The sequence below is a fragment of the Ictalurus furcatus genome, chromosome 10 (assembly GCF_023375685.1).
Source record: "Ictalurus furcatus strain D&B chromosome 10, Billie_1.0, whole genome shotgun sequence".
NCBI lineage: Eukaryota > Metazoa > Chordata > Actinopteri > Siluriformes > Ictaluridae > Ictalurus > Ictalurus furcatus.
The window spans coordinates 24,933,611-24,946,225 of record NC_071264.1 but is presented as its reverse complement, the minus strand read 5'-3'; the positions used below and the strand labels follow the sequence as shown (position 1 = coordinate 24,946,225).

General features: G+C 41.6%; 1 protein-coding gene across 5 annotated transcripts in view; it reads left to right on the top strand.

The window, feature by feature from the left end:
• The window catches only part of tead1b (TEA domain family member 1b), a 77,002-nt gene that overhangs the window by 23,284 nt on the left and 41,103 nt on the right, over window positions 1–12,615 (top strand). For all 5 annotated transcript variants that reach the window (XM_053633941.1, XM_053633939.1, XM_053633942.1 and 2 more), the window contains exon 3: window positions 9,912–10,164. In XM_053633941.1, the coding sequence (XP_053489916.1) occupies window positions 10,008–10,164 (157 nt within the window). In that variant the 5' untranslated portion in view covers window positions 9,912–10,007. The remainder of the gene's footprint in view (window positions 1–9,911; window positions 10,165–12,615) is intronic.

Sequence of the window (12,615 nt, the reverse complement as noted above, 5' to 3'; positions counted from 1 at the left end):
TGCAAAGTGGTTGGAAACCTCGTGTACCTTTTCCGAACGATTGGATTTGTCACTGAATCGCCATCTCCTTCGCTGTAGTGCTGCTCTGCTGTAAACAGAAATGAAGTAAGACCACTTAAAATGTAACAATTTGCGGATAACTCTTTGATGGTTGAAACTATAACGAAAGTGGTCACATGACAGCGGTAAAATCAGCGTAGTAGCATTTCCATTCCTTTTGCATAAACATTAAAAAAAAAGGGTTGGATGGAAATCCCATTTCTGTGTCATTTTTTTCTTCCCTTTGTTTTTGTCTGACCCATCAGTTTCTTATCAGCCAAGCAGAACCAATAGCAGAAACACTGTCACAGGCCCGTAGCCAGTTAAGCTCTGCTCGATTTTTTTTCACATTCAAATCCCCAGTCCTGGAACTGTTGGCGTGTGTGTGTGTGTGTGTGCGTATAGCAGTGAGTTGTGAAAGAGGCGTGTTGAGGCAGATCCTGGCCACAGCGTGCACAGAACATTATCAGAGAGGGAGTTAGCCTCAGGAGGAGCTGAGCACCTCCAACACACACACACACACACACACACACACACACACACACACATGCATGGCAGAGTGCATTGAAGGTGGAGCTCTTATAAGCATGTGCTTAGTTATCTGGCATCTGTGATTTACTAAGAAAGGGATAATTAAAGGCAGTAAACCGTTTAACCCTATCCGCCCAGGCGCTCTAAAACAATCCTAACTCTTCTTTTTTTGCATATGCTTATACACTCACTGGCCATTTTATTAGGAACACCTGTACACCTGCTCATTCATACAAATATCTAGTCATGTGGTAGGAGCACAATGCATAAAATCAAGAGCTTCTGCTTGATGTTCACATCAAACATCAGAATGAGGAGGGGGGAGGAGGAGGAGGAGGGGGGGGGCTGATCTCAGGGATTTTTGATCATCAGTGCCAGATGGTCTGGTTTGAGTATTTCAGAAACTGCTGATCTCCTGGGGATTTTCGTTCATTTTCTGTAGTCTCTAGAAATCTAAACCTCCAGTGAGCAGCAGTTCTGTGGGTGGAAATGACTTGTTGATGAGAGAGCTCAGTGAGCTGACAGGGAGGCGGCGCTAACTCAAACAACCACTCTTTGCAGCCGTGGTAAACAGAAAAGCATCTCATAATACGTCGAACCTTGAACCGGATGGACCACAACAGCCGAAGAAACCACATCTGGAAGCCCAGAAGAGGAATCCGAGAATGCAGTGGGCACAGGCTCAGCAAAACTGGACAGTTGAAGATTGGAAAAATGTCACCTGGAACCCGACCCAGCTTAGCTCTGCCCTTTTTTAAATTCAGGAACAGTGTGTTGGAGTGCAAGTTCCCCTGGGCATGGTGCCTAGAAAAGGTGTGTGTGTGTGTGTGTGTGTGTGTGTGTGTGTTTGAAGCATTAATACAGTTTACAGTATACAGACTTCTAAACCCCCCCCCCCCCCCCCAAATGCACAGAACAAAGCCTGTGATAAATCTTATTCAGTGAAACACACCTCGTAACTTGTGAAGGATGATGTTTAAGGCTTGTTTTCCAGGAATACATTATCCTTCATTGTTCTCTTTTAAAACTGCGCAGCAAACCCTATTTAATCTGAAGTATGTAGGAGAAATTGTTTTGTTTATAGGAGATATTTAATTTTTTATCGATGTAATTATAAATAAAGCAGTGTATGAACAAGTTCTCTTTTAGATTAGACAGTATCCACATTTCTGCACATGAATGTACGTAAATAAAGGCAAATTGAACAGTGAATGCTGATTAAAGTGAGCAAGCTTAAAAAAAAAAAAAAATTGGATTTGTTTTCCATTTTCCCTTCTACATTCCCATCAATGTTTTCATTTTATGGCAGTTTGATTGCCTGTAATGATCATATTGAAGAAAAAAGCCAAATTAAAACAGTCACTCGTTAGATTTGGGTGTTATTGTGTACTCTGATAGTTTGAGATCTGCCAGAGCTTCTCAGTGGGAGACGTTTTATTTCCCAAAATGTTCCATGTTCAAACAAGTGATATGGGATGCTTTTAATTCTTTAGAAGCCCAATACAAATAGAATTGAAGAAAATGCTGATGGTCAGATGTTCATAATAAGCAGTAAAGAAATATTTTGTTTAAAAGTAAATTGCACAATTTCCCATTTACTTCAAATGTGGTTGATCAGGAAGGACATGTTTGGTGTGTTAAGCTTGCTACTTGAGTTTTGCGCTGGAATTGAATGTAGCTAAAAGGTTAGAAGAGTCCACGTGACCAAAAACGAAGCCGTCGTTGGTCAACAAATTGGGTAAATTTTATTTTTGGCTCAACTATTGCTTTAATATTGTATATTTATACTGGAATACTGTATTATGTACCAGGCAGTGTGATTGTCTACATTCACAAAAAAAACAACCACACCCTATGGAAATTGTTGGCTTTTTTGTACACATTTGGACAAGCAAACCTTTGATCATCTTTAAAACAGTGCCTGTTATTAAAGGTGATACACTCTAATGACAGATGAAATTGACATTTTGTAGTAATTTTCACAAATGAACAAAAAACAGATCAGTCTCATGGAAAAAGTAAGTATAGCAGTACATTTATCACACCTTCATATCTATAAAATTTGAAGCAGTTGTTCAAGGTCAGTGATTAGAACCTACTTAGGGAGTGCAGGTGGAACCTGTCTTATGTATACACCTCTCATATCTAGTGTCTGGTGTTCCTTTTGCTACTGAGGTGTGTGGTGTCATCATGCCAAGATCTAAAGAGTTCTGTAAGCCCTTCAGAAAAAAAAGGTTGTGTATGCCTATGAGTCTGGCACGGGATTTAAAAAGATCTCCAAATTATTTGAAATACATCATTCCACTGGAAGGAAAATCATTTAGTGGCACAGATTTCAAACGACTGCCAATTTGTCCAGGACTGGCCGTCCCAGAAAATTCAGCCCAAGAGCAGACCGTCTGATGCAAAAAGAACAACAAAATTTCATCACAGGATTTGCTAGTAAGTCCTGCAGCTGTTGGTGTCAAAGTGCATGCTTCTACAATCAGAAAGAAGTTGCACAAATTTGACCTGCATGAGAGGCGTGCCAAGAAAAAGCCTTTGCAAGACTACAGTTTGCCAATGAGCATATAGGCAAAGACCAAGTCTTTTGGAATAACGTGCTCTGGACAGGCAAATCAAAGATAGAGTTGTTTGGCCACAGTAACAGCAGACATGTTAGGTGCAGACCAAAGACAGCTTTTCAGTAGAAGCACCTCATACCAACTGTGAAGCATGGTGGTGGAAATGTTATGGTTTGGGGTTGCTTCGCTATATATCAAAATTGCTGCAAACTTTTAAAGTTTTGGGCCAAAACGTGTCATGTGACGTCATCACAATGTGCATTCAGCCAAAGCCTTCTTTGATTCACGTATGTCGAACACGAGTACAGCTAAAAGGTCTCAACAACCAACAAACACCACTGCGAAAGACCGTGCAAAACAATTTTGTGCAATTGCAGTTTCACCAATTCAATTAGTTTTCCGCAGAAAAGCGCAAAAAAAAACCCCTGGAAGTTGCAGCGCAAATTTTGAAAAAGCCCCAGAAAAATCGAGCATTATTGGCTGCAACAATCACACAAACAAATCAGGGAGAAAACAGACTGAATAATAAGTGATAACGGGAACTATACCATATCTATAAACAGATAATGACATGTCATTCTTTAATAAATAAAAAAAATTCAATCATTGGCAAATTGCTGTGGGATAAAAAGCTTCCCCTCGTGCTAGCGCTGTAGCTCGAAGCGCGAGTGCACGCTCTCAGGTTTCAGTGACGTTGACCTTGTTTACTTTTGACACGCGCATTTGTTATGATTTCTGTCCTGTCTCCGCCCCTGTATTGTCACTGGTTGTTCCCTTATGTGTCATCATTAGTCTCAGCTGTTTGTTATTTAAACCCCTCGTGTGTCCATTGTTCGTCGCAAAGTATTGAGTGTTACCACCGTACTAAGGCTTTTGTATTTTGTTCCTCGTGGTTCGTTTCGTGGTTTTTGATCTTGTTCCTAGTTTCTCGTTTCGTGCTTTGCCTTGCCTGCTTCATGCCTGTTTGCTGATCGCCTGACCCTTCGCCTGTTCTGACCACGCCTGTGTTTCACAATTTGGATTTGTCTGCCTATCACGTCTATAATAAAGCTCTTATCTGCGCTTGCATCCGACTCAACCCTCCATTATGTGACAGTTGACCATTGATTATTTTCCTATAACAGCATGCCCTGTCATGTTTTATTCTTTACATATTTCTTATGGGACATTTCTGTTGTCTAAAAATTGCTACATTGCGATGACAATCCCTCAGTTGGAGCAGCAGTTAGAGTTTTTTATTATTATTGTTATTATTTTTATTGTTGGTGAACTGTTGTTTGGCAAACAGAGTTATGGGATTGAATTAGAAGGAAGGTTAGGAAGAATCTGTCCTCATGCTTCCTTCTTAGTGGAATGCTGAGGATATTTCGAAGCATCTCTGATAAAGACGAGATAAACATCGTGATCTGGCATATAGCCGGTAATTAGCATTTCCATGCGTAATAAAAAAAAAACTGCAATAACACATCACACGGCTCCATCAGTCTGAAACCGTATTCGCTAGATGGATCAATGAATTAGACCTGTTGGGTCGCCATCTTGCTTGTCCCTGGAAGGATATCAGTGTCGCCTGTTTGTCTGACACGCTCAGAGTGGAGAGTAAACACAGTATATTGTTGCTTCCATCTGTCATCAAGCCTTAGACAAACGGAATGGAGCTTGGCTTTATCTGGAGCCATACTGCACAAATCACAAGCAGTCCAGTTTCAGTTTATTTGGTCAGTAGCAGTAACATTCCGGTGTCCATATGTACGCCTGTTAATCTGGAAAAAATAAACCCGACGTATCAGAATGAGTCTTAATGATCATTTAATTGAAATAAATAGCATGTGTATTGAGACGAAATGTATTTGAAAGAAAGCGTTCCGTCCTCAAAGCGCACAGTGGATTCTTCTCACAAAACAGACAAGTGGATTCGGTAAATGTGTACCTTCGGTTTTGCCTCTATTTAGAGCGGACGTGTGAGAGTTCACAGCTTTGTGCCGAATAGTTCAGGGTCCTGTCATAATTAGATATAGGATTTTGCACTTAAAGACTTTCTGAGGTCAGAGAAGTCATTTCTCCGAGTGCGCTTTTGTAGCTGTTAGTCTGTTTTTTTCTTCAGTCTGAATCGGAGCAGAATAGAGACTTTTGATTTGTTCGCTGTTTTGTTTGTTTTAGTTTCGCACCACGTCAAACGTTTGTTTTAGTTTCGCACCGCATTAAAACTAAGAAACTGAAAAAGTGTGTAGGGCTGAAAACATACTCATAACTCTTTCATTCATTGGATGGACATATGGCGACAATAACCATACCTTCAGCAGGAAACATTTATGTGTCACGTCCAATGTTTATTTTCTGTCATGTCATAGTTCTGTAGCACTACAGCTCTGTCCTTTGGCTCAGTGTGCTCACATCTATGAAAAAAAAAATACATGGCGTATTTGTTACTCTTCCAGTCAGTCCCTGCAGGAGTTTGCAATCGCAGAAACTGATGCAAAAGTAAGCAAACTCCGCAATATTCAGAGGAGCTTGCAATTTTTCAAAATGGCCGCAGATTTTCCACAGATTTGGGCCAAGACGTATCATGTGACGTCACCCGTAACGCATGTTCAGCCAAAACCCTCTTCGATTCCCGTGCGTCAAACACGAATACAGCTAAAAGGTCTCATTTGCCAACAAACGTCACTGCAAAAGAACGTGCAGAACAATTTCATGCAATCGCAAGTTTGCCAATTCAAGTAGTTTTCTGTAAAAAAAAAAAACCCACAAAAACGCATCGCAAATTTGGAAAAAAGCTGCAGCAAAATCAAGCATTTTCGGCCGTAGCAATCACAACAACAAAAAACCTCTGTGAAATCCTGTATGGACTGCGCAATCACTTTCTCACTGGAATCAAATCACTTGGAAGCGGATTCACTCAGACGCTTTTGGACCGGTCGTTTTGGCCCACATCCGAGTGCGTTTCTCATCTGCATAAACGGACCACACGGACAGGGATATCAGACCAGGGTTTGGTTCAAACAGATCGAATAGTGCATAAGTGAAATGGTGTATAAGAGCAACTGAACTTGTATTAGTTTTCTAATTCCTGGATGTTTAGAGTATCTCTGTAATCCAGAGGAAGTGAAAATATGAAATACCAGCACATATTAGATCAAGCCTAAATCGTGCTCAGGTTTTCTGCATGATAATGTAATACAATCATGAAGAGCTCTTGAACTCGGAAGAAAGTTCCCGAGGGCCACGTTGCGTATGAGATTGCGGCAGAGGTAAATCAGTTAAGTTGATTTATCGAAGCGTAAATGACCACAGAGGGACTAAAGCCATGTCCCATAATTAGGCTGTTTTTAGACTATTGATTTCTGCCCGGAATGTTCTTTAACGCTTGTTCCTGTTGATGGATGTGGCCTTAATGCCGCCTGTACGAGTGTTGTAAAAAGCCTGGAGTTAATGTCGAACCGATATATCAAAATCACTTGCTAGTGCGTTGTAAAGAGAAAACATTTTTTAAATATATTTAACTCGTGTGTAGCTTGTCTAATGTAATAATACGTTTGGCCGGATAACTGCTGAGTTATGAATACAATGTTATATGGGCACGAAATCAATAGTATAATGGAGCAGCATTTTTCAAGAGACCAAAATACTCTAGACTTTCCTTCTTGCCAGAGCGGCTTCAGCTTGTGGGTCAAAGTCAAGACGTGTCTGAGTGTAAAAGCTGTTCATTTTACAGACAAATGGTCAGTATGCATAAAAACCAGCTGATTTCACTCGTCACACTTCTTTCTATTTTCTCATGTAGATGTTTACTTGGTGGATTGGATGGGATGGGGTGTGGTGTGGTGTGGGTGTGGGGGGGGAATACACAATAACCCCTTAAACTCCCATGACCTGTCGGCTTGTCCAGGCTTGCATTCCTCATTCCCAGAACTGCATTCCTTTTTTTTCTCCTCATTAATTTCACGGTAGCTACTGAATAATTCATAGTAGTTACTGACTAATGTGCTTTAAGTTGAATTACTAAATAATAATAATAATAATAATATTAATAAGCTGGGACTTCAAAGGTTAATGCATTTTAAATATTGAAATATTTTATACATTAAAAAAATTCATTAGAGGTATAATATAATGTCGATATATTTAAAGTACCCCGTGACCCTGAATTATAAACTGTATAGAAGATGGATGGATATTTAAAATATTTTAAGTATTTAATTGAGTACAATTTTTAAGTTTTCGTTACTTTTAATATTTAAGTAGTGTGCACCGATTTGAACCCGAGATTTGATTTACAGTTGGAACTACGATCAGAAATTAAACAGAGAAAAAAAAATTAATAACACCTTCTAACCAATCAGATTTGAGAAATCCATAGTGCTGTGGTATTATATGCTAATAAAGTGTTTTGTGTGTCGTATAGTGTGAACCTCCAAACAGACAATCTTTCTGTTTCCTCGAGTCAGGTTCGGATGTGAAGTTGTTAAACAGGGAGCTGAGGTTTAATAATTTATAGGCTGCTGCGACATGGTGGTATTTGTTTCCTCGTGTGACGTTGGGGGCAACCACCTGTGGAAGTGGAATCTTTGGTTCCCTTCAATCCACTCTCAAGAATATATAATGCTCTAAAAAAAAAAAAACCCAAAGACTGAAATGTCACAATTGTCCTAACAGACGATACGGACATGCCCAGACACTGCATTGGTGAAAGTAGGCCACTCGAGAAAGATTCACCAAGCACAGACTGTTCTTGTTTAAGCATGTTTATCCAGGCTGGACATCGTTTCACAGTTTGCATCGCTGATGAGCTAAAAACATGTTTGCAGTATGATCGACCATGCCGAACGACCGCAACATGCTTGTCGCAGTGCTGGAAGTGATTAGCAGCGTAGTTCATTATGCAGGCAGGGTGGGGGAGTGCGAAGCAGGGCCAAAAAGAAAAGGCCTGAACCATTTAGTGGTCAGAACGGGATAGGATAGGTTCCCCCCCCTCCTCAACAGTCTGTGAGTCAGTTCTGCAGCGTCAGCATTCAGCACACAAAAACGGAATTCAGGAAAAGCTCCCTCCGCTCTCTCCGAGTTGCCCATCCTCCCCCTGACTTTTTTTTCCCCTCCCTCAACAGCTTGCTCCCTTCCCCCCTCATGAACTGACATTCTAGAAGAAACATATGCTGCTAGTCCCACAACAGCTTGTGTCGCCTGAACGGGAGCAAGCCGAGGGAGGAAAGGCTCGTCTGGAGGATGGGATGGGGGTGGGGGCCGGACGGGACTGCGACAACATCCAAAAGTCCTCACATTTTTGACACATTTGGCTTCTCAGTAATTTGCATGCCTGTATAAAGTATAAAATCTTCAGCATGCAAATGAACTCGCTTTGGCAAGTCACTTTAGTGACTATTCTTAGGCTTTTGGCACCGTGCGCTTAAGCTATCAGAAGGCAACGAGGAAGAAGGCCTTGCCTTCACCCAAATCAGAACAAGAAAACCAGGCTCTGCTTGGCTACGTTATGAGGTTTCAAAAAAAAAAAAAAAAAAGATTATTCCATTTGATATTGCTCTGGATGTTTTGCGAGCAGCCGTGTCGCGCTTCACACAAGTGGCTGACATGATTTCCGTCCAGATTTAAGGGGCGGTTTGAGGGGACGGACAGCTGGGCTGAAATTGGCTCGGCTGTAAAGGCCTTTTAGAGAAGAAAGTCTGCTGCTTTACAGGAGATGCCAGGTGGTTTTGGCCGAGTGTTTTAAGGTTATATGTCTGCTGCCTCCTCATTCGACCCAGCTCATTTCTCAAGGCAATCGGATCCTTCTGGAAGTCTATTGAAAGTACATCTGAGGAAAATAGAAACATGATCTTAATATCTGGTGAAATTCAGAAGCTATTTTAGCAGTGTTTGCTATGTGGGGGCATTTAAAATGAACATTTACATTCTTGGCTTTCATAAAATTGCTGTTTTGCTGAAGTTTCGACTATAGTGCTAGTCCTGCTTTTATATGTATGTTTGGTTTTATGTTGTTGGTCTAAAGCAACCATTTTTAGCATGTGTCGCGATTTCCTGACTTGTTTGAGTAAGTAGGGCTTAGCCTGTGCTGAATATAAAACATATTATACCATGATTTCACGTGTTCTGTATATAAAGTTTTATATTGAGTTTGAGTCATTACACGTGGTCGTTTTTAGCATGGCCACACCATGCATTTACTCGCAAATGCTTCACTTAAAATCTGCTCCCCTTAAGTTCCCTTTCAAATGGAGCATTGTTTGACTGAAGGATGCAAGAGCCGCCTACAGACGCTGGCTGCATGGATAGCCTCTTCACAAGTAAGACACTGGGGGTAATGGTGGTATTTTCAAGTGTCACAGTTCAACAGTTTCTTGTACTGGAGGGCCAGGTGCTCTTCCTACTCAGACACCTGGTCCAACTCAACTGAGGATCCTTCATCTACTATTATTTTACTCTTTCTACTATTCTACTATTATTTGAATATTGTGGATGTCGAATATTGCCGTTTATCCCACAACGGGACAGGCGGTTTTGCGATTCGCGGTCTCTTCACGAGAGAGGAAAAAAGATCCTGGTGAGGGAAGAACTATTTAATTGTTATAACCGACTTCATCGGAGAGAAGGCACGATTAAATATAACTGTGAACAGATGAAACAGAAAAAAAACAACATTGGCCAGTTGCTGCGGTATAAGACGAGTAGAACACGTCAGGACGTTTTGTTATTGGTGTATTTCAGGGACTGCACACAGCGACTGCATCTCTGACCACCACGTTTGTTTTCATTTTCCACCAGGTCTCGCCCTAGCGTGCTCCAGGCTTCGGCTTGGAGGTCCCAACCGCCACAATTGATCCCAGCAGCTGGAGCGGCAGCGAAAGTCCTGCCGAGGACATGGAGAGGATGAGCGACACTGCCGAGAAGCCCATGGACAATGACGCCGAGGGTGTGTGGAGCCCTGACATCGAGCAGAGCTTCCAGGAGGCGCTTGCTATCTACCCACCCTGTGGCCGTCGCAAGATCATCCTCTCCGATGAAGGCAAGATGTATGGTAAGACCTCTGCTTCCGTTTTTCAAAGTATTCAACGCAAAACACGTCTAAAATAGGAACTTTAGTAGATTTCTTTGGTCTGTTTATGTAAAAAAAAAAAAAAAAAAAGAAGAAAAATTGCACATTTTGCTGAGGGGTGTTTAGACTGGATCGACTTGACCCACAAGTTGACCCAGAAACTGATCAAGGTGTGGATATGGGTTGAGCAAAAAACGGTCATATAGCTCGGTCAGCTCGTGGTTAAACATTGATCAGTGACTTGCTGGCTTTTTTGTCATGCTACCTCAGACACTTTCTTAGAAAAGGATAATAGCTATGGCCGAGTCACTATGTTTGTGGTAATTTATACTCATTAATGTCGTTGTATCTGGACTTAACTAGCTAACTAGCTTGCCATACTTTATTACATATAGTCTAGCCTAGTCAGTAGTTTTTGGGCAACCAAAACATGGGGCTGGGCAGCTCACTGGAGCTTCCATTTTGGCCAGTGTGCAATTTGTCCACCCCTGAAATGACCTTTACAGCCATATTACAGTAGCGAACAGATTAAGCCAAGACGATGATGTTTCGGCCAATAAGCTAATGAATGATTCCGCACTAGAGAGATCACAGCCCACTGGACAGGTGCTTTGAAATTTTCCAAATTAAATTAGTCCAATAGAGTTCATGTGACATGGACCCACCAGGTAACCTCCACCCTGCTGGGCACCACGATTAGTCCAATCGGGGATGTTGGGCTGTGAGGAATTAAACGGAAGGACAAACGAGTGAACGATGTATATGAGAATAATTCAGCCAGTGAATTAATGCTAGCGGTCTGGCCCTTGAAGACCTCGGTTTAGAACAGGCGAGCCTCAGGACGAGTGGCGGAACGGTTAGAGGTCCGGCTTAGAGTACTTTTTTTTTAAAAAAAAAAGAACGATCAGAATACTAGAGCTCAGGACTCTATTTTTCCGATCACTTAAATAGAGCTCAGGACTCATTCGTTACAGCAATAACGTCCACAGCGATTGGAGGAAGAATGAGACTAATCGTCAGTCAGCAAATTAATGTGTTAGCCCGTCTGGCCTCTGCGGACCTCAGCAGTAGTATTTATTTGCTGGCTGTTGTGGAGAGCTCGGAGTCTATAAGTAAAGCAGCATGAACTATTAGTCAGGAGCAGATGGCACCACGGCTGCCACCAGCTGTGCCACAAACCCCCCGCCCACCCCACCCCAAAACCCTCACCCCCCCTTTTTATTCCAAAAACCCTGGCTGGGTGATGTCATGGAAAGAGGGCATATTTTCTTGCGTAGTCTCTCGCTGCCTGTCAGTATCAAGTGAAAGCTGAAGGCCCTGGGAGGGGGGGCGTCCTTTGCAGCTGTCATGTGACCTCTCCGGCCAAATGAAATGTAATGTTTAGGAGTCGCAGCGATGGCTCTCAGCTGCCGCTACAAAGAGGTTTTCAGCGCGCGCACACACACACACACACACACACACACACACACACACACACACACTGCAGCCCCTCCTCCTTCTCCTTGTACACCAGGAGTGCCAGAGAAACTCACTCACACTCTCTCCCTCTGCCTCGGATTAAAGCATGACAAATGGCTTGGCCTGGCGAGTTTTAAATGATTAACAGCAAGTACAAGAGCCGCCAGTGCTCACTGATTTAGAGATATATTTAAAAAAAATATATATAAATAAATAAAAAGAAGAGGTTTCTATGCCACCACATGCTAGACACAAAAAAGACACAAAATAAATTAGAAAAGAAAAATGTAATACATAAAATACTAATTAACTAATATTCAAAAACATAACATGAAAAAAATAAATAAATGTATAAATAAACAAACAAATAAATAAATAGATTAGTTAATTAGAGGATACTATGCCACCGGACACTAGACACAAAATACATAATAGTGTAAAATATAAATATTTATAAATGTATTTTAAGTAAATAAATAACAATTATATCTAAATAATAGGATACAATTAGTTATATGCACGTATTAGTCCGAAATATTTCTGAGGATTGTTTTTATCAAGAAGTATTAATTGTAATAAATGAAGCGGTAATGAGGGTCATATGTAACACGGTGTTGTGTTAAGTTGTCAGGGTGCTATTTTAAGTGTGTTGTCTGTGCGTTTGTGAAGGTTGTGTGCTGGTCTCGATTTGCTGTGACCCGTTAGGATTGAGCGGAGGTCAGCTGTGCCAGATGTTCAGAGTGTCTGGTTGCATGTGCACTCAACGGCCTTTCCGTCACGACCGCCTTCCTAGTGACAGACATTCAGAACGACCGGAAAACCTCCATATCAGTGTGAATTGAGAGTAAAGCCGTTGACGCAGTACTATAAGTTTGTGTGTAGGGAAAAAGAAGGACTAGAAAGCAGAGGTGTGTGTGTTTGTCGGTTTGTTATTTTTGCGGCGATGAGGTTGAGATACAGGGTCAGAGAGGGCAG